General features: G+C 41.5%; 1 protein-coding gene across 3 annotated transcripts in view; it reads right to left on the bottom strand.

Annotated features, from left to right (window-relative positions):
* TBC1D4 (TBC1 domain family member 4) overlaps positions 1–26638 on the bottom strand; it is a 156269-nt gene that overhangs the window by 41079 nt on the left and 88552 nt on the right. The window contains exons 4-11 of one of the 3 annotated variants that reach the window (XM_005283184.5): positions 23198–23302; positions 18873–19005; positions 15079–15170; positions 13328–13438; positions 11951–12070; positions 4274–4348; positions 2896–3122; positions 435–572 (exon numbers count right to left, since the gene is read on the bottom strand). In XM_005283184.5, coding sequence (XP_005283241.2) covers positions 435–572; positions 2896–3122; positions 4274–4348; positions 11951–12070; positions 13328–13438; positions 15079–15170; positions 18873–19005; positions 23198–23302 — 1001 coding nt within the window. The remainder of the gene's footprint in view (positions 1–434; positions 573–2895; positions 3123–4273; positions 4349–11950; positions 12071–13327; positions 13439–15078; positions 15171–18872; positions 19006–23197; positions 23303–26638) is intronic. The other 2 variants (XM_005283186.5, XM_065581108.1) reach the window with 2 other exon arrangements.

Raw genomic sequence — 26638 nt, 5'->3', positions numbered from 1 at the left:
ATTACACATGTTTCGTGGCTCTCTCCCCTCATTTTAAAGCTTTACAGAATGATTCATGCTGGTGGTTAGCCAAACAAAGACACTTTCCATGCTGTCCCACATAGCACAGAAAGGAGAAATTAATTGGTGAAATGCTCACAAAAAGCCTTATGTACTGGTATTACAAATCAACACAGTAGTTTTGCAGCACTATTATCACTGTAACTATGTGTGGTTACCCCATGGAAATGGATGTGCTTTTACACTTTTAATGAGCATTTCTATAGTCAGTTCATCAATTCAGATCAACTATTTAGAAAACCTGTTAGAAAAATGTTAGCACAAGAAGTGACATGTTTCAAAACACCAAAATGCCATTTAATTGACAACTCCATGTCAGAAGCCAGCTGCACCGAAGAACACTCTGCACTGCGGGCATAAGACACTCCTCTCACCTCTTGGAAAGGTCATTTTCTGACTGCTGGAGCGGCCTGCCTGAGCTCTGGTAAAAGCTTTTCAGGAAAGAGGGGGCAGAGAAGGAAGAGGGAAGTCCACTCTCACTACGATATCGTCGTCGAGCTAAAGGTACAGGACTGAGTGTAGGCAATAAGACAAAATGGAGCAAATGTGTCTAAGTGTGCTGGTTACAACAATTCAAATACCTACAACTGTTATAAATACTGGGCCAGCTGCTGCCTTGACTTACACGGACTGTGTCCCCAACAAAGTCAATAGAATTGTACAGGATACAAGTTGGGGCAAAAAATGGCCTAAGAAATTAATCAAATTATTGCATTATGATGAAATTAAAGAGACACCAAATGAAACTAAAGTATAGACAGCCAAGAAGATCTCTTATTTCTTTAGTCTTAGTTAATCTCAACAAGACAGAGAAATACCCAGTGTTTGTAATGTACTTCAGTGGTTCTACTTTTATAGCAAAACTTGCTTTGATAAATACAATATACCAAGAAAGATTAGAGTGGGAATGAACTAGAGTAGTGAACACATTATAGTGAAATTAAATATGATGAGAAAATATTATTCTTAAAAGGTGCAAACTGTTTTCAAGAAAATTCAAGTGCAAGGTTATTGTAGAAATTGCTACTTAATTACTCAACACCAATTTCAAAAATTTTGGAAAACAACTGTCTTCCTTGTAACATATATGTAGGATTTCAATCACAACACATTTCAATAATTAAGGAAAAAATAAAAACCTATTTGAAGACATATTAGAATCATTTCAGTTGCTTTGATATAAATATTTCTAGTTGAGTACTCATTCTGTGACAGAAAGGAAGAACAACCTAAGATCAAGTTGTTGTGAAGCTGTTGTTTTGACTGGAAGCTTGCTGATCATGCAACTTAAGTCAGTGACTTCTTGAAGACTATTGTAAAGCAGTGAAGTCAGCAAGTCTTTAAATACTAAATTGCTAAGGTTTCCTGTTTGCACACACCATCATCTTGGTCAGTGAAAAAAAAGAAAAAAAACAAAACAAAACAAAACAAAAAACAAAACAAAACAAAAAAAAACCATAAAAATTATCTGCCAAACACAGGGATAACATTCTGATGATGAACTCATTTCAAAGCTTCTTTTTCTTGTTTCCCCCCCACACACACCTCTATATGAAACAGAATCAACTTGATAAGTAAGAGAGTAATTTGTGGTGTTAACCTCCTCATTTTAATAAGCACTTTGAATGGAAAAAAGAATTGCTAGCATTTCACCCAACATGATTTTTTAAAATATATTTCTAAAAATGTAAACCTGTGTAAAATGTAGAGGCCACCTCAGTAGTTTGGGAAAAGAATGTTACCAGGTAAGAGGAATCAGAGTGTAGGGCAGCGGTGGGCAACCTGCAGCCCGTCAGGGTAATCCGCTGGTGGGCCACCAGATAGTTTGTTTACATTTGCACGGCTGCCCGCAGCTCCCAGTGGCCCTGGTTCGCCCTTCCCGGACAATGGGAGCTGAGGAAAGTGGTGCGGGCCACAGGGATGTGCTGGCTGCTGTTTTCCACAGCTCCCATTAGCCGGGAACAGCAAACTACGGCCACTGGGAGCTGCAGGCAGCCATGCAAATGTAAACAAACTGTCTGGTGGCCCTCCAGTGGATTACTCTGATGGGCCATGTGCAGCCCGCGGGCCACAGGTGGCCCACCACTGGTCTAGAGCCTGAACAAATAAAGGAAGACTCAGTGATGTTGAGCTTGTATGCTCGCTCCTGGACATGGGAAGAGTAAAGAATTGTGGCGGCTCCTTCTGACCAAAATGAAAGAACCATGATTGTCTCCAATGGGAGCACCTTCCAACCATGCTAGCTGGAGCAAAAGTCTCCAGAGTAAAAGGAAAAGAGTTTAAAAGGGAGACATTTGGGAAAGGGCATTATGAAGACTAAAAATGCTATCCCCTCAAAAAAGTTAAATATAGCTCACAATGTGGTGGTAGTATTGAATTCTTACAACCCTTTCCTCAGGAGGTTTAACTGACCTGGTGGGAGACAAAGGAAGGCACTAGAGCCTTGCCTACATTAGAGCTCCTGCAGTGTGGCCATTTGTGAAGCTGAACTGATGGGAATTTTCCATCCCCTAAAATTCTCGACTGCAGACACAGCCAAAAAGGTTAAGTGGTTTGCCCAAGGCCACAGAGCTGAGATGAGAACTAGCTCTTTGGTTAGTTAATTATTGTCTGTGTATCAACTGGGGTACAGCAACAAGTACTTTTGCTGTAGAGAAATTTTCTGAATATAATTATTTAGAAAAATCTAAACACTGCACAAGCAGCCTACGTGAACATTAACAACTGTGGCTTAAATGCGTGGATGGGCATTATTTATATTATTCATTTCATTCTATTTTTCCTTATCAGAAAATCTCTGAAAATGCTTGTACACATTTGAATGCCCAAACTCACCTGCTCTGCTCTATAGAATTCTGTCTCAGAAGTGGAGACTTAACACTCTGGGACCTCCCGTCCTGGAAAGTAATCCTCTTCTTGGCACTGGACGTTGGATGGCTGAAAGTATGTGCACGCCTTCTAAACTGAGGAGAATCGGAGTCCTCTTCGGGAAATGGCTGCCATACCGAGGACACAGGGGAAGCTGGAGGAGTGGCCGGAGGAGAATCCCCGGGTGAACAGTCCTGAAAGGAAATCAGATAGGAGTGACACTTTCCCCCCTGCACTGTACAACGGGTAACATAACTGAACAAATCCTACAGCTCAAAGGTCTGGAAGAACTAAAGCCTCTCCCCTTCTTGGTCATGGCCTATTGTATGCTAATTATCAGCTGCGCAACCAACGCCAGACATCCTTTGATAATTAGCTCTGAAATAGCAATGTCCTTTTTAAAGCAACAAAGACGGTGTACACAAAGCATTCATAGACCAGTCGCTCCTCTCTTGAACACCCTTTGGCTACTAACAATTGCAACTGCTAGACTTCTAGCTTTCAGGAAAAATAAAGTATGGAAAATGATCACGGCCAAAGCTGGTTTATACTAACTTCCTCGACATATCATGAACATATTTCCTGTACTGTCAAAGCAATATCCTGGAAAAAAAAAAAAAAGATTATTACACAGCCAGATTCCAAGTAACAGCAGCAGGAAAATCAAATAATAAAAGCTGTTATGGATCCTCCTTCTCCTGGAAAAAACAATCATTCATTCAAATGTTGTGTGAGGTAAAAGGAAAGACATTAAAAACAGGAAATAAAATGAAAGTGAATAAAACTGGCATTACACATGGGGTTTTCAACTACTTAAAAAAAGATTCAAGCTTCTCTTTTATTCAGTAACAAATAATTTGTGTTTCAACACCTTTATGTACATTAAAAAAAAAAAAAAAAAAAACCACAATGGTGACTGTTAGCTGGTTTTACATTCACAGTTTGAATGTGGTAAAAGCAGCTTTTTTTACTTGTGATTTCTTTTTAGTTAAAAACATTCCTCTGAAAAGTTATGAAGCAGAAGCAGACTACAAATTCCCTGGTTTAGTTTGATCACAAAAGCAAGTTAGGTGAAATTTAAAAAATAAACAGCCAGCATAAATGAAAAAGAGCCAGCTTTTCTTTAAGTTTGAGCTTTAACAATAATGTGGTTTAGAAAACTGAAATAAGACACCTACAATTGCCAGGGAGGATTATCCTCCACTGTAGATGTATCTTACTTGAACTTTGCAAAATACATTTGTTCTTTATGTGGCCACTTTGAAATCAAAGAAGAGGAGTTGCTGTGTTACTGCTTCAGCATTAGCCACAGCACGTTCCAGGTTTACTTAATTTTGTTACATACCTTATCAGAAGTAAGGCTGCTGCACCGTTCAAAGCTGTCTATGCTGCCCAGACGACCTCGCATTCTGCTAGCTCCCTGCAGGAATGAGAGTGTTCCATTTTATCCCAAGTTTTGTTCTTCATAGTAAGATTAAATAAATTGTTTAAGAGGAGACTGGAAAAAAAAACAGCAGTGATCCTGCAGGTAAACCGTGAGGTGCTATAAAGGGCTATATAAAAAAGTCCACATAATAACTGCATGTACTATGCATCTTTATCTAATTCAATCTATCCTTTGATTTTAGAGCACTAAATTCACTCACTGATTTTTTTTAATTAGTATGCTATGCAATGGGTTTAAATATTAAATAAAGTTATTCGCAAGGAAAAAACATGAAATTTTATCTTAAATTTTGATGGCATTCATGGATTATAAAATAGAAGCTATAAATGTTTGGGATTTTAATACACATGCATTACATATATTTTTATATTCCAATCCAGCATGGCTGCACCCAGAGTAAGCCTCAAATGTAAAGTCTATCACATGTTTACATCTGTAGAGTACAGTTCCATCATCTCAGAGTTATATAGTGAGATTTACAGTCCATCAAGCCCTCTCTCCATTATGGAAAGTGATCACTGGTCTTTTTTTCTGCAGTGAAGAATGGAAAGATTTTGAAGTGTAAAAATCTCCTGCAAGAAGAATTGCCTGCTTCCACGTCAAGGTTTTTGACAAGGAAAAATAAGCTCTCTCTTGGCAGAGGCAAGGAAGAATTTCTGCATTAGAAATGCTATCCCCAGAAGGGAAAAATACAACAAACTTTAGGAAGAGGCCCCGATCACAGTAAGAACCAAACAGGGATATGCTCCAAATAGGGGCATACCTATGCCTCGTCTTCCTGAAGGCAGTACATGTAGTGATTAGCAACTTAGTTTAAACATGCAAAGTCACAAAGAGTTGTTTTGAAATCTAAATACATGACCTACTGCAATCAAAAACAATTACCAGAAATGAGATAAAAATTTTTTTAATTGGATTCCTGTCCATTCAAACCCACAGAATCTCTCCCCTAATCATTAAGACGTTTCTGGGACCTGTATCCTGACCTCATGTCTTTCTGAAAGACACTTTTCCTATTTGACAAAACATTCTATATGTTCCTCAAAATGTATCAGACTTAATTTGTTCCCCACCCGCTCACAACCTTTCAACAAAGGTAGATTCTTCTCATACAGGGCTTCCTCTTCCATTCCCAGTCCAACAACCCTCTGGAACAACCAGACTGCACCAAATTCCCTGACTCTTCAAATCCTGTTTTGAGAATGATAGATGTATTAGAGTGGATTTGGAGTCACAGACCTACAAATTCTACTGCGGGTCTCCCACTTTTCCCTGGGGGTAAGGGATTCCATCCTACACTTGTGTAAGGTACCTTTCTTTTCTTCTACACGCCATTTACAGTTGGTGTTAGCATGATCTATTGGAGAACAGAATCACAGAACTGTAGGGCTGGAAGGGACCTCAAGGGGTTATGTAGCCCATCTCCCCTCTACAGGAGGGCCAAACATATCTAGACCATATCTGACAGGTGTTTGTCTAATCTGTTCTTAAAAGCTACCAATGATGTGGATTTCACAATCTCTTTAGGTAATCCGTTCCAGCACTTAAGTATCCTTACATATAGTTAAACAGTTTTCTTAATATCTAACCTCAATCTCCCTTGCTGTAAACTAAGTCAATTACTTTTTGTCCCACCTTCAGTGAACATCGGAGAACAATTGACCACTGTCCTCTTTATAACAGCACCTTCTACTTCTTTGAAAACTTATGTCCCACCTCAGCCTTCTCATCTCTAGACTAAACATACCCAATTATTCCATACTTTCCCCTAAGACATGTTTTCTAAACCTCTTATTTTTGTTTCTCTCCTTTGGGCTCTCTCCAATTTGTCCACATCTTTCTTAAAATGCCATGCCCAACACTGGACACAGTCCTCCAGAGGAGGCCTCACCAGTGCCAAGAAGAGCAAAACAATTACCTACTATGTCTTACATGTCCGGTTTGGCCAATGTACATGGCAGAGGGGTATTGCTGGCACATGATGGCATATATCACATGACACTCCTGTTAATACACCCAGAAAGACATTGGCATTTTTTGCAACAGTGTCAAATGATTGATGATCCTTTATGACCCTCACATTCTTTTCTGCAATTCTGCTATCTATTCAGCTAGAACGACTGTATTTACTGAGAATAGTCCATGAACACTGCAAGCCTTTGGGTGAAATATACTATCAGACTACATTATGTTACATTGTTTTATTATCTGATGGAAATGGATATCCCTCAGCTCCTGAAGCATGCTACTTTGATACTTAAATCAGACACACAACAGCAAACCCATTTGCTTTCTCCCATGCTGCTTTTCACATCTGAGAGAAGCACCCCATAAACACCCACAAAACTAACTCACTATCCTTCTTCAAAACATTCCTTTTTCCTGCGATGACTACAAAACTGTAACAGTGATTAGGCTGCTGGTGTGCTGAGACCACAGTCTATCATGCTGACCAATATTGTTTCATTGTCGTTTTTTTTGTACTGCCCCATCTTATCTGTCTATTATCTCATCTTATATGGAGATTGTAAGATCTTTGGGATGGTCTTCTTGTTCTGACTGTATAGCACCTGTATAGAAATTGTTGGTAGACTTAAGGCACAGTAGCTCCTCTTGCTGTACTCACAGCCGTCGGTAACATTTTACAATGTCAACAATGTTAAGAATTGCTTCAGGTTACTTTTTGCTGACAGAGCATTAGTCCTGAAAACCACTCTCGGTGCCATGGATGCGCACACTACCTCCTAAAGCCGGGTTACCAATAGAAAGGAATGCTGGCCCTGAAGCATCTCTCTTCAGTGGCATATCATGTAACAGAGATATGAATGAAAATTCTTTATTTTAGTTTAGGGAAGGGTCCCATGTTATGCTTTTGACATTAAAAAAAAATATGACTACTATAAATATTACATTTTTGAGCCAGAGAAAAACCTTTGTTTTCATAGTCTGGTATGTGCGCTAGGACCAAAATTCAAACTGTATTTATGAGGTTTGAGGTCAAGCACAGGTTATATTTATTTTTCTGGGATACACAGCTATGAAGCCACAGCTTGTTTTCAGTTCAGCCCTGGCAACTTTCAGAACATTTCAGCAAAGTAAGCAAATGAGAAAGACACATACTTTTGAGATTTTTATTTTTAATAAAACAAATAGGCTTCTCATTTAGGGTTAGACTGTAAACCCTCTACTGACATTAGTGAGCACTTACTCACTCAAGTAGTGCCATTGATGCCAATGAGACTATCTGGGCAAGTAGCTGTTCATAATCCTGTTCTTGTGTGTTGCTTGAGTGCTTTATAAGTATATATTTCTTAATCCATTATGACGGAGACTTTATAAGTGCATCTCTTAAAAAAAAATGAAAACTTTGCATGTACAATCAGAGGACGAAGAAGGATTTTACATTCCATGGATTTCTTGGTCGGTCTTCTTTCATGATCTACTAATCAAATATGTGAACAGATTTTCTGAGACTACGAACATAGCAACTTTCTGAATAGAAACTTTGAATTTGTTTTTGTGACAACTGCACCAATGTCCTGTATTATCCTGGACAAATCTTACTGAATTAGGTTTAATATTTTTGGAGGTCATTGCATTAAAAATGAAAAATGTTTATGTATTGCTATGGGATTGTATGGAATTTCTTTAGCAGGAAGAAAGGATTAATGCAATCTCTGGGAGACATGAGGAACTTCAAAGGATTTTTAGTGACAACCTTTGTAAACTGGATATCCTAGGAAATACCTGGGGGTGAATCCATCCTTTTGAAGCTATGCCCTGGGGAGAAAGCTTAATTCTTTGCTAATTACCTTCTCCTGGAAACTCCAGATCAAAGACCCCTGAACTGTACAAAGAGTGGACTTAACATGTCATAAAGCTGCTCGTTCTGAGCTGAAGCTGTGATGAATGTGAAACCACAAGGCAACTCCTTGGGTGGGGGTTTTGAAAGATTGCTCTTGCTGGAGCCCATATTAGGGTTGTGTTGATCTCATGCAAGCTTATTAGCACGCATGTAGGTTCTGTTACTGTTTTTAGTGTCAGGTTTCAGAGTAACAGCCGTGTTAGTCTGTATCCGCAAAAAGAAGAACAGGAGTACGAAGAAGTGGGCTGTAGTCCACGAAAGCTTATGCTCTAATAAATTTGTTAGTCTCTAAGGTGCCACAAGTACTCCTGTTCTTCTTTTTGTTTTTAGTGTGTTTTCTCTGTAGCATTTTACCTTCAGAATAAATAGGCTTGCATAGGAAGTGCTGTGTGGTAACTTATTAACTGTTGGCAATCATTCTGTTATTAGTGAACAGAAGGCAAGAGAAGATTGCTTAAGGCAGGAAACTGTTCAGCCTGGAGATACTCCAGTCAGAAGGGACACACACACACACACACACACACACCTCCACCCAAGAGAGCTGACAGCTTGGGAGCTGGAAGCCTGAGAGTAGATGTTCTTGCTGTACCATAGAGGGGGGAAAAACAGGTGTAGTTGATCGGAACTATGACAGTTTTCTGTCCTGCTTATAAAACTACATAAATCTTTTGACAGGTTTCAGAGTAGCATAAATCTTTTGATTACTAAAACTTTAAAATAAAGAGGACAAGTGATGTCATCAGTTTTTACATCATGGTACAGTTAAATGACTTGGACTTAATAGGGCCACATTGTGTAAGACACTGTAGAAAAACCACAGAGAGAGATGTTTCCTGCCCCAGAGAGCTTACAATCCTTTTAAAAGGTAAATGGCAAAAAAGACAAAGATAAGTTACAATTTATTATTTTTTATAATTTTTATTACAGTAGTGCATAAAGGCCCAGCCCTGGATCAGGGCCCTGTTGTGCCAGGCACTGTACATACACAACAACAAGTCCCTGTCCAAAATCCAATTAGATGCAATGTCCTTACCAATCTTGTAAGATATTACTTTTCCAATTCTTGCATTAATGAAGCCATTACTGGAAGTGCAAGGAAAGGATTCCCTGTGGACCCATTTCTAGTTTTTTTTGCAAGATGCTCTGTGACATACTGATAGTTTTTAATCTATTGTAGTTACATACAGGATACATTTTTGGCATCTAAAATTTGCAGTTTTATTCAGTCATGTAATATACTCATCATATCAGAGGATAAATGGACAAGACTGGACATGTGTAAATCCAAATTACCATCTGGATTACTTTATGCAACCCACAGACTCCAGAAAATTCATTCTGCTATATACTATGCAAGGCACTGCTTTATGTCACAATGACCATGATCAGAAGAGAGACATACCATATTCTAAATGGTGAAATAACCATCATGGAGAAAAATGATCTTACTTACAGAGCAATTCTCACCAGTGGTTTCTGTATCTTTAGTAGACCAATTAGAAAACAGCCTACTCACTCCTTGCACCAGTGTAGTGAAAACAATTTCTCACGTTGTGAGCTACAAAATGTTAATGTGCCCACATACCTGACTGAATTATGAAGTAAAGCAGGGTTTCTCAAACTGGGGTCGCCGCTTGTGTAGGGACTTTCCCTACACAAGTGGCGACCCCAGTTTGAGAAACCCTGCAGTAAAGACTATGTTTCAAAATATTTATTGGGTCATTCCTAGATTCACATAGACTACAATGGGCTGACTCATATGGGGCTGAAGTACCTTGCTGAATTGATACCTAAGTGTCTCCCATTTGTAGTCCAACTACTTCTGATGGTCCAGGCAATACATTTAGGCATATCATCATCAGCACAATAGTTACACCTCACTAACACAGTCCATCAGGATTTACAGCCCTCAGTCCAATAATTCCTAGACCTTTCTTCCTTGTTCCTCTTTACACCTCTTCTCTCTGCTCCTAGCCTGCCTGCCATCATTCAGTTACAGCGCTTTTACCAGTCTGAGCTTAAACAGGATTTTAGAACACCACACTGTGGGGGGAAAGAGGGCTGAGGGGAGAGGAGAGAAAATACTACCATGCTATACCTTTTAGAATTATTCAACTTTTCCAATTGTTACTTTATTTTAATTGCACATTGCACCTTGGCTAACATTAATGATGAAATGAGATGCCATTCATCATTATCTGGGTACCTCTTATTGTACATAATATAGCCATAACCTTAATATTTCACAATTTTTGCAACTGATAGTGACAGAGTGCGAGCTGTAGCACCCAGGTCGCTTAGGTAATTCTGTGACAGGGAAGCTTGGAGGCAATTAACCTGTCATGGTGAGATTGTTGACATATGGGGGCAACGATTGGGCTAATGAGGTAATTATCTCAATAAGGGACGATATATATTTGGCAGGAAAAGACAGTTACCTTTTCCGTAACTGGTCTTCGAGTGTTAACGAATGTTGTCAGAGTTCAGGGCAACTGCACCTGTATTTCCCCTAATGGTCCAGCAATGGTCCACTCCCAGACTTCCTGCTCCCCAGCTGTTGCCTTTCTTGGGTGGAGATCTGCATCTCACTCCTTTCTGACTGGAGTGTTTCCAAGCTGCACAGTTCCCTGCCTTCATTGTGTTATTCCCAGCACGGACCTGCTGCCCAAGCACAGTTGCTTGCTTTCTCTTCAGAGACAGTTGACAGTTAGTGTGACTGCCCACCACTGTAAGTTACCATGCCTGGTTCTTTCTTAAGGTAAAAAGTACTACCACAGAAAACATATTTAAAAACAGTAAAAGAACCTGCAATAATAAGAGCATCCCAAATCGATCCTGGGCTCTGGCAGGAGCAGTCCTTCCAAATCCCATCCAAGGAATTTCCTTGTGGCTTCCAGTCCATTACAGCTTCAACTCAGAACAAGCCCCCAGCTTAGGGCATCTCAGCATGCCCAGACCTCCCAACCCTTCCTTAAGGATTGGGGCCCTCAGTGAACTAGGGATCCTGTCCGTCTGCTGGACCACAAGACGATTCCGAGCCTGTTTAAAACCAGGCTATTTATCCAAAAATCCTTTCTTTGTCAGCTGGTCCTTGGAGAATCTCATTTGAACTAATATATGCCAACCTCTTCAGCAGATGGCTTCAAAGGGCCGATAACCAGAAGAACTATATTAGCATCCCCTTCCTCCTAGAGGAGTTGCATACAATTCCACAACAACAATGGCGTTTTTAACATAATGGGCCCCAAAAGGTATTAACCCTAAATCACTAAGTTTTAACTCAATTTAGTAAAGTTTATTGCATAAGGTTTGCCCAGGATACGCCAGGATATTGGTCAGTCTGTCACAAACATAATGCAAAATTACAATTGAACTACATTTTATTGTGTCTCAAAATATCTGTAAATCTTGCAAGCTTAACTTTGTGCACTACTTGCTGTTGATGGGAACTCAACCCATTTTCAGAAAATATTTGCTAAAAGACTGTCTTTCTGCTTCTGTGCATGTATGCTCTTCCTGCATTTAACATCAACATAATCTAGCTAAATTAAACCCATAGGAAGCAATTAAGTTTCATGCATATGATTTTAGCTTGTCTAGTTTTTAGTATAAATCTGAAGTGTTGTTAAATATGAAAACAAACAAACACTGTATAATCTTATCATTAATGATATCTGCAAAAACTCTTGACAATGAGCTGTTAATCTTACCCTTGAGAAGATATTTTCCAGAGAACTAGTCAAGGATTTCTTGGCCTTGTTTTTCAGAATGTCGAGTTTAAACCGGCCACCGCTAGCAGTGTTTTCTGGGATTGCACTGTTTGAAATGTTCTGTTGAAGTAAGCAAGAACACTTTTTAGCTTTGGTAGTACTCTGGGCAATTGAAGGTCTCTGAAAACTAAAGCTAAATCTGATCACAGAACAAGCAGTGTGCCCTTTACTTAAGGAATCTAGCCTATAGGACGGGGGTGGGCAAACTTTTTGGCCCGAGGGTCACATCTGGGAATAGAAATTGTATGGCAGGCCATGAATGCTCACAAAATTGGGGTTGGGGTGCAAGCTCTGGTTGGGGGTGCGGCCTCCAGGGTGGGGCCAAAAATGAGGAGTTCAGAGTGCGGGAGGAGGCTCTGGGCTGAAGGGGGCGGGGGAGGGCTCCAACTGGGGGTATGGGCTCTGGGGTGGGACTGGAGATGAGGAGTTTGGGGTGCAGGAGGGTGATCCGGGCTAGGATCGAGGGGTTAGGAGGGCAGGAGGGGGATCAGAGCTGGGGCAGGGGTTTGGGGCACGGGGAGAGGCTCAGGGGTGCATGCTCCGGGTGGTGCTTATGTCAAGGGGCTCCCGGAAGCAGCGGCATGTCCCTTCTCTGGCTCCTACACGGAGGTGTGGTCAGGTGGCTCTGCACACTGTCCCGTCTGCAGACCCACCGCCCCTGCAACTCCCATTGGCTGCAGTTCCCGGCCAATGGTAACTGTGGGGGCAGCGCTTGGGATGGGGGCAGCGTGCAGAGCGGAGCCCCTGGCTACCCCTACAAGTAGGAGCCAGAGGGGGGCCATGCCGCTGCTTCTGGGAGTTGCGTAGAGAGGACTCCGACCCTGCTCTCTGGCTGGAACGCCAGAGTGGGGCAAGCCCGAGACCCCACTCCCCAGCAGGAGCTCGAGGGCTGGATTAAAACGGGCTTCTAAGATCCGCCCACCCCTGGCTAACTTTGCTTTTTGTTATTTATTTAAAAGAAAGTAAGCTTATGGCCTAAAAAAGTAACATTCTGTATATTCACCCCTGCACCACAATTATTTCTTACTGTGTTTAGGCTGGCTAAGGTTTTTCTGGCATTGCTTATATTGTACTAAAAGCTTCAACAAAAATTACCTGTCTGCTTTTTCCAAGTGAACAGAAAAACAGAAAAGCAACCCCAAACAAACTTTAATCAGACATGCCAAAGTGAATCAAAAATAGTATAGTTATGGAAAACAGATAAGGAGTCCTCACTCATTCACAATATAAAAGGCTCAGTTTTCACTGCTGTACTGGAGCTTAGTGTTATCTAAGGTTGTATTTGAATAAAGAAAGAAAATAAAGTATAGGCTCTACCAATGGTGCCTCGCCAATATGGACGTGCATCTTTTGTTTCGTTTCACACAACTGTCGCAGATGTAAGATCACAAGCTCATTTTCTTCCTGGTCACTGACAGGCTTCATTTTCTGTCAAGAATAGACAAATAAATAAAGCATCTCTTTCAATACATCATTTTTGCTTTGATTTCTGCTCAGAAATACTATGAATGTTCTAAAGTTAAGCTATTCCTGATGCTCCAGATGCCAGCAATTTAGAATATGCATTGCATATACACTATCAATATCATTCAACTACTTCTAATAACAACTTGTACAAAAGTTTATGTAGCACCATACTTGCACTATACAAGCATAAAAGAAGTTTACAAGCACAATTTTCAAAAGCACCTAAGTGGCTTAGGACATGGCTTAGGCTTTGGTCCTGCCATGAGGGCAGGGGACTGGACTCAATGACCTCTCGAGGTCCCTTCCAGTCCTAGAGTCTATGAATAAGTTCCATTTTCAAAAGTTGCCAGGTGCTTTTGAAGAAACCATGGAGGTGCCTATCTGCACCCTTACCTCAGACTTTTAGAGGTATTTAGGCATTGCTCCAATCAGGATAACAGTGCTTAACTGACTTAGGAGCCTTTGTCTCATATAAAGTCATTGGGACATGGCTTAAGTACCCGCGTTACTTTTGAGAAAGAATTAGGCATTGCAGAGTCTCATTCTCAAAAGTGACGCAGGTACCTAGGAGCCCATGTCCCATTGACTTTAAATGAGACTTAGAATTAGGCATTGCAGAGTCTCAAAGTCTCATTTTCCAAATGAGCTCTACGTTAGTTTTGAAAACAAGGCAGGCTCCTAAGTCAGTTAGACACTGCAGCATGGAGTAAAGCAATGACTAAATATCTCTAAAACAAAAATGGGACTTGGGGTAAGATTTTCATAAGTGCCAAAATGCTCTTACACATTGCACCAATTCTTCATCTGCACATTAAATATACTTGCTTATAGAGTCCTGAAGCAGGACTGGGATCCCAGGGGTTCTGCAGGACCTACTGCCATAATAGCGGGAGTAAAATGTACTTTGTTGCAGGTGGGATTGGGTGGGCAAAAAGCCCCAGACTGCGGGACAGGAACGGGATTAAAAAAAAAAAGTAGCCTCGCTTATACAATGAGCCTCCAGAGTCAATACTCATGCGTAAATACTTCTAAGAGGAATTTTGGAACCATGTATTATTTTATCTTATACTAGAATCACTTTATCTCTAGCCTTTTTTTATTGCCCCCATCACTTCATTATTTGAACGTCTCATATACCTCACAGAACTCAGCCCCACATCACCCCACAAGATAGGGAAGTATTGTTTTCCCTATTTTACACATGAGGAATGGAAGCACAGACTGATTAAATAACTTTGCCTATGGTCACATGAGAAGTTTGTAGCAGAGTTGGGAACTGAACTGTTCCCATACCAGCACTTTCTCAAATCACTTTATTGTACTACAATAGTATACTCCAGTCTAGTTTTGAGAAATGAATTAACGTAGAGTATTAAGTCCATGCAGATGACTATAAGAAAGAAAGCCAAATACAGCTGAAAGGAAGAATGTGGGTACTTCCCAATTTAAAATATAGTCCACTGACCACAGAAAAAGACAGCAACCTGAGCACAAAACTTTGCACACACGCGCACATATGCTAAAAAGATTTCCAGAATATGAAAGAAGTCAAAACCTACATAGATATGTGAGGGACGCAAGAACTGCGTTGACTTTATTACCTGAACACGTTCAAAAATGTCGGCTTGCTCATTATCAGTCAGTGATGACAGGTGTCTCTGAATTACAAGTTTGGCTCTAGGTGGGTAAAGACCTTCAGGAAAAAAAAATATTAAACAGAGCCTTTGAGAACTACTAAAACTAAATTCATTCACCAGAGTACCCTATGATTCCTATCTATGCTGCTATAAAAAGTACATAAATAGAATACACTTTTAAAATAAATGACAGATGAGATATTTTAGAAGGCTTTCAGTTAAAAAGCTATTTAACATATTTACAAAAGTACTTTTCAAATTCTAGTAAAGTACAAACCTCTTACTTTGTCTACTCTTACTAGATCATACCAAGGTAAGAATTCAGTGCCTTATGGAAGGGAATCCCATCTGGGAGGGATTTGAATAGAACACAACAATGATAAGCTCTAGGACGCTGTATTGAGATGCAAAGCTGTCCCCCTTCCTCCCCAACTTGTCCCTGTCCCCATCTACTCTTCTACATTCAAGTCAGACTGCTTCCTTCTTCCCTTCAATGCTTTCTGAGTTCCAGAAGGGGGATCACTCAGGAGAAACAGTCTATCCACTCTCAGTTCCTGGACCACAGCAACTTCAGCAGCTGGGAGTAATAACTTTAGCAAAAGGTCCAGGGCACACTATGCTCTGTGAAAGCAGCAATTTTCAGAGGTTTATAACTCAACCAAAATTGGGTGGATTTTCACTTGGGAGAAGGCCCAAGACAACCTCCCTGCCCCTGCTCCAAAGAATAAAAGCACTAGAGCTTCTTAACTTAAAAGGTAAGAATTTTTAATCTTGGCCAAACACCACATTCCCCCCCCCCCCCCAACTTCATTCTCAAGCCACTGAACCATTTTATTTGAAATTTTTAAAAAAAATGTTTAGACTGATGTAGACACCCAGCATGGAGGATTTCAACCTGAATAGTTCAAGTTTGGCAGAGTTATAAGCAACTGAATATTGGGCCTTAGAAAAACTGTTAGGCCTCCCCTATAATAAATCCTTTGGTAATATGATACCCCTTGGTTCTGTCTGAAGCCCACCAGCCTCAAATATATATATATAAAAAAAAAGAAAAACAACACTGTAGCTAAATATTTTACAATTACTTAGGGAAAGATTTTCAGAAGTGACTGGTGATTGAGTTGCCCAACTTGATATACATACACCTCTATCCCCATATAACGCTGTCCTCGGGAGCCAAAAAAATCTTACCGTGTTATAGGTGAAACTGCGTTATATCGAACTTGCTTTGATCCACCGGAGTGTGCAGCCCCGCCCCCCTGGAGTGCTGCTTTACTGCGTTATATCTGAATTTGTGTTATATCGGGGTAGAGGTATATTAGAAGGCCCTGATTTTCAGATGGTCTATGTTCTGTACTTTTTAAAAATATTGGGCTCTCAATGTGTCTCAAGTTGGGGTATCCAAAAAGCTGAGGCATCCAAACTCATAAGTCACTTTTGAAAATCTTGGTGTTGGCTCCTTTTCACAGTTCTTCCATGCATATCAATGGGACAAAACAGCAGCTTATGCATTGTAGCTTTTCATTGAGAAACGGGGAATTTCCAACCAAGGTTTGCCACTTCTGAACACTCTAGTGCTTAACACAGACATTAACTATAAAACTGTATTTCTTTGTCAAAACTTCTCATGCTTTTCACCCACCAGAGGGAACTAATAATTCTAAGTGATAATCATTTTTATTTAACAAATACAAATCGTGGCGTTTATTACAAATACCTCATACAAAAACAGACACGTTTTTGTGTGAACACACCACTACTTTTTAGTGAATAGAGCATATCATACTTGATTATGTATGTTGGTTTCATCTGCCAGCTTATGTCATTTTTAATAACAATCCTGTCAAATATTAAAAAGACATACTGTGGCATACTTAACTGTCGTTGAAGTCAGAGCTATGTGTGCAGATCTGAAGTCAGGCACTAGCCCTAAATTCTTTATTATCCTTGTTCAATTTGATATTAACCTCATATTTTATTAACATATTTCATGTAATAGAACAAGGTAATGAAGTACATAAAGCAATCAGCCCCATGAGAAAAATCATCATCAACAAGATTACAAAATAAGAAAAAGAACAAACAAAAAGAAAGGCTAAAATGTCAGTTCTAGCATTACTGTCCCTTCATTTACTACCATCTTTAAAACCTTCTTTACAAAAGTATGGGTTCCAAATGTGTTCAGAACACTGTGTTGAGAATTTCTGTACATGCTAAAATAATAGAGCAGAAGGAAAGACAAAAATAAATATTTGAGGAAAAAGTAATATTTATAGCAAGAGCTTTAAGGGGCTAGTTGGAAAATAATTATTGCGATAGCTAACACTTTACTCAATTTATTGGCCATTTATCATGGTCATGAGAATTTTTTTCTTCTTTAACTAAACTGAGATTCAAGCAATTAGATAGGTTTTAATTAAACCAGGGGTCGGCAACCTACGGCACGCGAGCCGATTTTGAGTGGCACGCTGCCTGCCTGGTGAGAGGAGGGGTGGAGGGGCCGGAAACCACCATGCTGGGGGAAGAAGCGGGGGAGGAGGGAAGCTTGGCTGCCACAGGACCAAGCTTCTGCCTCCTGCCCCGGCAGTGGGGGGTCCCGGCCCCCCGCCCCACTCAGCCCCTCCGCCCACCGCTTTCCCCTGCGGGGGCAGGAGGCAGAAGCTTGGTCCTGCGGCAGCCAAGCTTCCCTCCTCCCCCGCTTCTTCCCCCAGCTTGGTGCATTCCGGCCCCCCCTCCTCCCCCTCTCTCTCCCTGCCAGCGATTGCCCTAGCGAGGGGGAGGGGGAAGAGCGGCAGCGTGCACACAGCTCCGTAGAGGACGCAGAGAGAGGTAGGGATGGAGCCTGGGGGAAGGGAGTGGAACAGGGCATATCCCTTCCAGCCCCCTGCCATGAGCCGCTCAGGGCAGGGGGCTGGGAGCACCCCCACAAGCCGAGCACCCGAGCCCTCTGCCCTGAACCCCCTCCCACCCCCCCCACACACCCAGCCTTCTGGCCTGCACCTCCACACCGCCCCCCAGCCCTGTGCCCTGACCTCCCCCCAACTCCCAGCCTTCTGCCCTGCACCTCCACACCCCCTCCAGCCCTCTGCCCTCAACCCCCCCCACACCCAGCTTTCTGCCCTGTACCTCCACACACCCTCAGCCCTTACCCCTGAACCCCCCACACATCCAGCCTTCTGCCCTCACCCCTGAATCCCCCCACACCACTGGCCTTCTGCCCTGAACCCCCCACATCCCCACTGCCCTCTGAACCCCCCCCCCCCACACACACACACACTCAGCCTTCTGCCCTGCACCCTCTGCCCTGACCCCTGAACCCCACCCCCAGGTCTGGGGTCCCGGCTGCCGGCCCCTTGCCAGTCAGCGTCCCGGCCACAGGCCCTGTTCAGCCCGCTGCAGGCCTAGCGGAACAGAACCCCAGGCTGGAAGCGGGCTGAGCAGGCTGGCGGCGTAAGATCAACATTTTAATTTAATTTTAAATGAAGCTTCTTAAACATTTTGAAAACCTTGTTTACTTTACATACAACAATAGTTTAGTTATATAACATAGACTTAGAGAGAGAGACACCTTCTAAAAAACGTTAACATGTATTATCGGCACGCGAAACCTTAAATTAAAGTGAATAAATGAAGACTCGGCACACCACTTCTGAAAGGCTGCCTACCCCTGAATTAAACTAAGAGCTGATGCACTGTGAGGATTCTGGAGTGAAAACAGAAAATCTTCTATATGAATTTAAAATAAACGGAAATGCTACCTTCAATTCTTTCACAGAGTTTATGCAATGAGTGCATAGGACAGGCCTCACACAGTTTAATCTGAGTCTTGGCATTCTGTAGAGCTGCAGCAGTGCTAAAGGCTTGTTTCAGGGTAAGCATTACCTCATCAACCTAGAAGGAAAACAAAAAATAAAACAGGCTATGAAAAGTCTGAGTGTTTTACAAGACCGTATAAAAGTGAAAATATGTCATATACATCATATCAGACTTTTAAGTCATTCCACGATTAAGTGCTTTTTTATTAGGAATGTTGTTTCCTGTTCATACTACATACACTGATCTATCATAAAAGTTCAGTAGTCTAGTGGTCAAGAGAACAAAGTTCTATTCCTAATTTACTACTGGTTTCAAGAGGATTTTAGACAAGGGACATTGAAATCAATGGGAGTTAGGCCCTTTTGAAAATCCCACTAGGCACCTACATGACTAGCTACATCTTTAGGTGCCTAAACACCTTTACAAATTTGGCCCTTAGGCACTTTTGAAAATTTACCATACAGGTCTCTAGATCCCTGTGGGAATCTAGTGGTCTATTTCTGAAATGTTGCACATTCACAGCTCCCACTGAAAATGAGAACCCCAGGGGGCAGGGGGGGAGGGAGGAAAGAGAGAAATCAGGCCATAAATATGTAACTTTAAGCACTCAGGCTTGAAAATTGGGTCTCTTATTGCGCCCAGAGATTACAACTTTTTTACCTTCCAGTAGCTGCAATGAGCATATGAGGACCTTCACTTCTGCCAATTTGCTTCTATGCAATTTACATTTTAGCTTGGCTGGGTACATAACTTGCAGTATTGATCCTAAGAGTAAGGGGCCTTTATTGCCTCCTCTCACAGAGAGAGTTATGTATGGCTTTTTTCCTAAAATAGTTTTCATTTGCCCTGATACAAAGTCTCTATGAACAAAATGCTTTTGATCTGTTGCTGCAGTTATATCCTGTTGGTATGTCAGAAACTTTAGGGACAGCCTATTTATTCTCTTGGTCCCTCACTCACTTGGATCAAAAGATTTGAAAGACAAGCTATAAGTTTCTTTGTAACCAACAAGTAATCCTTATGTATTGTTTTCCAGATTTTAGTCTATGCCCTGCTCTTTCCTCTCACAGCATCACAAATACAGCAATGCAGCGTTCCCACACACTGCAGCACTGGGTAGAGCCAATCTCTATTTTGCTTGGGAAAGAGGTCAGAGGTGATCATTTTCTCCTCAACTGGGATAGATATTATTCAAATGCACTTTCATCCTTTGTAGACAGACTTCTCAGAGTCTCCTTCCCCCTTATGTATTTTAAGGACACACTGCTATTAAAAGCAAACAGCCCACTTCCGTGTTTCAGCCTGGCAGAAGAAAACTGTGTTGAAATGTCTTGTTCAGTTCTTAGAGGGCTTTCAAATATTGTATTTTAGATCAAGTCCTTTGCTGCCATCTATCACTTTTCTGTGAAGCACGTCTGTGAGGGATGGAACGTGACTGCATGTTCAGGTTTCTGTCTACAAGCAGTCTTCTAACATTCAACATAGGATTATAAAAGTGTTCTGTAGATCATCAGGTCTCCAGCACAATTGTTCAAGCAAAGCTTTGCATGGGCATGGAAGCTTGAATTAGTCAGTTTGTGTGCTGTGGCATGTCATTTAATGTTGTTAAATGAAAATTATTTGATTAATGTTATTGATAATTTCTGAGTGGGTTTCTCACATCTCACAATTCAATTTATTCTTGTCCTGTCACTGTAAGATTTCACGAGGCTCGTGGAATGCAGACATGACTACAACAGCAAAGCCTACTAGTCGGCTTTTCCAAATGGCAGGGCTCTTTTCCATGGCCTCTGCCCATTAATAATATTACACTCAAGTAAGTATTTAACTCTTAAAATATGTGAGGGAGTTGAGAAGGGTTTTATTTCTTTGTAAACCACCTCCTTTCTTTTAGGTCACCTGTGGATTATCAGGGATCAAATTAACCAAAAGGTCAGATGAAGGCATATTTTTCTTTAAATGACATTCTCCTGGACATTCAATAGGTTCTCTCTCTCTCCTCAAGTTTTGACAGTGGGTCAGATCCTCAGTTGGCGTAAAGCAGCATAGTTCCATGGACTCCAATAAAGCTATGCTCAGAAACCACTTCAAGCCAGAGATGCTACAGCACCCTCCCGGTGCCCCTACTTCCAGCACCTATGGCAATGCTGGTTTCCACCAGCTGAGGATTTACCCCTACATCAGGGATTCTCAAACAGAGTCTGGACCCCTCAGGGGGTCACGAGGTTATTACATGGGGGGAGGTCACGAGCTGTCAGCCTCCACCCTAAACCCTGCTTTGCCTCCAGCATTTATAACGGTGTTAAATATACAAAAAAGTGTTTTTAAATTTATAATGAGGGGTCGTGCTCAAAGGCTTGCTATGTGAAAGGGGTCACCAGTACAAAAGTCTGAGAATCACTGCCCTACATTGTTTGAAGCATTGCTAAGAATACTTAGCCCCATAACTGCTGTTGTCCTCCATAATGCTCAAAATAATTAGGCATTGTTTAGTGCTCTGAGGTGAGTTAGAGCTGGTCAAAATTATCTCTGTTAAACATATTGATCAAAAATTTGAATTTCAATGAAAAATTTTTAACAAACATTTCAATTTTTTTTCCCCAGACAGCTAAAGAATTGGTTCAATTTTTTTGATTTTTGAAAATTGTTTAAAGTAAAAAAAAAAAAAAAAATCTTGAAAAACATTTTAGAGGCCCCCCCCCACTTTTTCCTCTTTCTTTTTTTTAAACTAGCTCTAATTGTGAGCAGTTAGGCCCTGCTTTATTAGGAGAATTAGTGCATCTCTTCTATAAATTCATGGCATTTTACCTTTCACTTTGAAGCACTAAGAAGTTAGAAAGCCATCAGTTAATATGGTTTCTTTGTACCTGACATTAAGAAAAGAGCTATGTGCAGCTTGAAAGCTTGTCTGTTTCACCAACAGAAGTAGGTCCAATAGAAGTTATTACCTCAACCATCTTGTCTCTCTCTCCGTCAGAAAATATAGCAAAGACATTACTTTATATATGTCATATCTAACAATTGAGTATGCTGAGTCTTATAATCACAATGGCTAATTGACTGACATCTTTTATATCATACATTTCAACTGTCCATTATGCAGAACAACTATAGATCTAAATTTCTGCTTCAAACCTGACGTTCCTATTTCATTTCTCAGAATAGTTAGGAATAAAAAGGAGAGCAATCACATTTGGAAAATGGGAGGATGTGTGTAGCACAGGCAAGGAGCGTGACAACTTAGTAGTAGAAGCATGAACTGGAACTCAGTACATCCAAGTTCTATTTCCAGCTCTGTTACTAATTTAGTAATTTGGCCCCAGTTCACCAAGGTACTCAAGTACATGTCAACGATTATTACAAGAAGGAGGGAGAAAAACGGTTCTCCTTAACCTCCAAGGACAAGAAGCAATGGGCTTAAATTGCAGCAAGGGAGGTTTAGGTTGGATACTAGGAAAAACTTCCTGTCAGGGTGGTTAAGCACTGGAATAAATTGCCTTGGGAGGTTGTAGAAACTCCATCACTGGAGGTTTTTAAGAGCAGGTTAGACAAACACCTGTCAGGGATGGCCTAAAATAACACCTAGTCCTGTCTTGAGTGCAGGGGACTAGACTCCAAGACCTCTCAAGGTCCCTTCCAGTCCTATGATTCTACGTCTCAACAGATAAAAATGTGCAAGTTAATTATGGTCAGATATTCATTTACCTTGCCACCACTTGTGCACTCAAACACAAACACATACACCTGAACTTTGCCAGTGTAAACATCTGTGTCTGCAAATTCTAACACCTGGACATGTCCAGATACTAAGTATAGCCACGTGTACTTGTACCTGTATATAGGTGTGCATTCACAACAGAGGGCAGAGACTGAATCGCTGAGCCTCAGTTTACCCATGTGCAAAGCAAGGACAACACTCATCTACTTCATATAGCTGCGGAGATTCAGGGATTAAGTGTTTTGAGATCCTCTGATGAAAGAGGTTATCAAAATGTGAAAAACTGAGGGCTTATCTACACTTACAGTACCACAGTACACCGTAGTGCCTAGTGATGACACTACCTACACCAACGGGAGAGCTTCTCCTGTCAGTGCAGGTACTCCACCTCCCCAAGAGGTGGTGGCTTTGTCTCCAGGAGAAGCCATCCTGCTGACATAGCACTGTCTACATTGGGGGTTAGGATTTTCCACATCCCTGAGCGATGTGGTTATGATAGCATAAGTTGGTAGTGTATACCAAGCCTAACTGTTTATGTAAATTACTTACCAAAGATTCACTTGCACACTGGAACACGTAGCAAACATACTGGTTTATCCCAGGTTCAATAGATTCCCGACAAATAAAACCAAAGTGATCAACATGTTGTATACCCTGAAAATTTTTTAAAAAGCATTAGTGAAGTATTTAATTTAAAATGTATTTTAAAATCAGTTCAGAAATACAGTGATAATTGTATTTCAGTTCTTGCTAGTCATCTCTGAGATACCACCACTTTCCCCATACTGAGAATTTGTAGTGAATAAGAAAGCTGCGCGGTCGCAGATATCAAGTATTGCAATTCTTTCTTTTTTAATGGCTGCCATCATCTATCAAAAGAAAAGTGTAATATGCCTATAAGTCATAGGACTTCTTATGCACACACACACACACACACACACACACACACACACACACCAAAAACAAAAAATAGAAACCCTAAAGCAAAAGCAGTGAATAAGGCTCAATTTCTTTCCTCATGAAAAAATCTGACCTTAGCTACATTTCTCTGACTTATTTTGTTCAAATCAGCTCCTATCTTCTCATCTTACAACACTGGGATGTAATTCAAACCATTTCCCCTGTGGCAGCTCAGGACCTTCAATTCATTAAGTAGGAAGGGACAGATTTTATACATACGAAAGGGCCACCATTCTGACCTTTATTTTGGTTAAACTCACATATTTTCTTAAAGTGAGTCCCTAGCAGGCCAGTCCCCAGACTCAGCATAAACTGTTTTAACACAAATCTAGGAAGAATTACAGCAAAATTTATTGCTGTCTTCTGAATTTTCTCATTTCCTTGCATAGGGGAAGGTGTATGGGGGAGGTGGGATAACACTTGCGTCACTGTACCTGAAAATAGCACAGCAAGCTTCTCTGTTAACTGTACTCCCAGCACTGTTCTCTAACAGGGCGTCTCGACTTGTCATACCAACAGGACATGTGACGATTGTTTATTGTTCTGGGTTACCCACAAGGTCAATGAGGCTTAACAAGAAACCCACACAGCTGTGCTGTGACACTTAAGATTATATATTATACATATAGATACATAAAATTTTATCCATTTATATTTGTGGCTTGGTCAATTATACAATTCAGGACATGCATTTTCCGGTCTGAAATGAAGCACCCTAGCATACTCATGCCACAGAAAAGCAACACATTTACTAGGGCAGAAGTAAAATAACCCCTAAATACACTCTGGAGAGATTGTTGCTCTCTTTCATTTCATATCAGTCTTAACTCATAAGGGTAAATATTCCCAAGCTTTTTTGTTTGTTGGTTTAAAAAGAACAAAAACAAACTCTTTCACTAATATGCCACAGAGTTTTGGAAACATAGAACATTTTGTTAGCACCTATTCAGTTTAGTTCTCAACAAGGCTTTTATTTTTCTCCACCCACTCAAGTTACCTTCTAGTGAAAGACTACATAAACACCAGCATGAAACATAGTCTGAAGTGATTTATTGCTTACAAATGCCCAGTTTGGAAGAAGTTGTAGATGTCTCTCTAATATCCTGGGTCTGACAGGGTTGAGGCGGGTGAGGTAATCTTTTATTGGACCAACTTCTGTTGGTGAGACAAGCTTTTGATTTACACAGAACTCTTCAAGTTTGGGAAAGCTGTGACACTGAGTATCTAAGTACAAGGTCGAAACAGATAGTTTAGCATAAGTAGTTCGCACATACATTCAGACTGTGTGCTAACCCACTTATGCTAAACTATCTGTTCGACCCTTGTACTTAGCTGTGATGCTTTGATTGAGTTTCCCAGACCTGAAGAAGAGCTCTGTGTAGCTCAAAAACTTGTCCTTCCTCACCAACATAAGTTTGTCCAATAAAAGATAGTACCTCATTCACCTTGTCTCAGTTAAAAAGAAAGCAAGAACAAAGAGGACTATCTAAGATACTAGGTCAGTTCCCTACCATACTTTAAATAATCAGTAAAAAGAACAGGAGTACTTGTGGCAACTTGGAGACTAACAATTTATTTGAGCATAAGTTTTCGTGGGCTATAGCCCACTTCTTCGGATGCGGTAGCCCACAAAAGCTTATGCTCAAATAAATTTGTTAGTCTCTAAGGTGCCACAAGTACTCCTGTTCTTTTTGCAGATACAGACTAACACGGCTGCTACTCTGAAACCTGTTAAATATCAGTGACTTCACTGCCAGTGTTGTTCCCCTGAGCTGCCCATAGGTTCACCTGCTGTCTACCAGGGACCCTCATGGAAACTAGCAGCTGCCCCTCATGACATTGCCCCAGTAAACAAAGATTTTGGACCCAGGGCATCCACAGGTTCTCTTCTTCCTACCTCTCCTCCTTGTGTGCCTGCCTGATCTGTGATTTCATCTTTATCATTTGCCTACATAGGCCAGATTTCCCTATTCCTCTTGCAGTCTCCTTTTCCCTCCATTGGAAGCAACAGTATACGCTAATCCCAGTTTTAATTTGCAAGCTATGTAGCCATGCAACACAGATACAAGGGAAGATTTTGAATGGTGTAATTTTAACATCTGAAAAGAGTGCTTTGGGTCAGATGCTGGTCTAAGAACTCTCAGAAAATGCATTTGGAGACCTTTAATAGCTCTTATGCTGACCACATGGAATTCTGCAGAAGCGGATTTATCATGAAACAAACACAGTGTGGTGGCATGGGCCCCCCAAAATGCAGGACAAATCCCACGCTGCTCCCGGAAACAGCCGGCTACTGGCACATCTCTACGTGCCCCTGGCAGTACATGGAGACGTGCTGCCCAATGCCCCTAAGGGGGACACAGATGTGCCAGCAGCAGCGCAGCAGGACTAAGCCGGCTCCCTGTCCGCGCTGCCTCCCTCCCCCCATGCCGCACCGCACCCAGAGGCGGCCAGCACATCCCTCTGTGTGTGTGTGTGTGTGTGTGTGTGTGTGTGTACACACACGTGTACCTGTTGCCCCTGTCCCGAGTGCCAACTCCGCAGCTCCCATTGGGAGTTGCGGGGGCAGCACGTGCGGGCAGCTGCACACGGAGACACCCTGGCTCCCCCCTGCCTAGGATCCACTGCCAGAGGGGTATGCCGGTCGCTTTGGGAGCTGTGTTTCCCAAGGTAAGCGCCGCCCTCCTGATCCCTCCTGCACACCAACCCCGTGAGCCTGCACCCAAACTCCCTCCCAGAGCCCAACCCCCCACACCCCCTCCTGCACCCCAACCCCCTGCCCCAATCAAGTACCTCACTTTATTTTCATTTACTTCCAATTACTTATAATATAGGAGGAGGAGAAAAAGAATTAAAAATGGGGGGGGGGGGAATAAGAGAGAATGTTCTTTTTCTTGGCTGGGTCTCAAGGGGGGCCCCCCAAAAGTGAAGCTGCACATAGGGCCCCACTAATTCTGCCACTGGAATTCCCAACTTTAGAGTTGCTGCTACTACTAAATTCGCCAACCTCAGCTGCAGAGCTAGTCCCAC

The sequence above is a fragment of the Chrysemys picta genome, chromosome 1 (genome assembly GCF_011386835.1).
Source record: "Chrysemys picta bellii isolate R12L10 chromosome 1, ASM1138683v2, whole genome shotgun sequence".
NCBI lineage: Eukaryota > Metazoa > Chordata > Testudines > Emydidae > Chrysemys > Chrysemys picta.
This window is presented reverse-complemented; position numbering and strand designations above follow the sequence as displayed.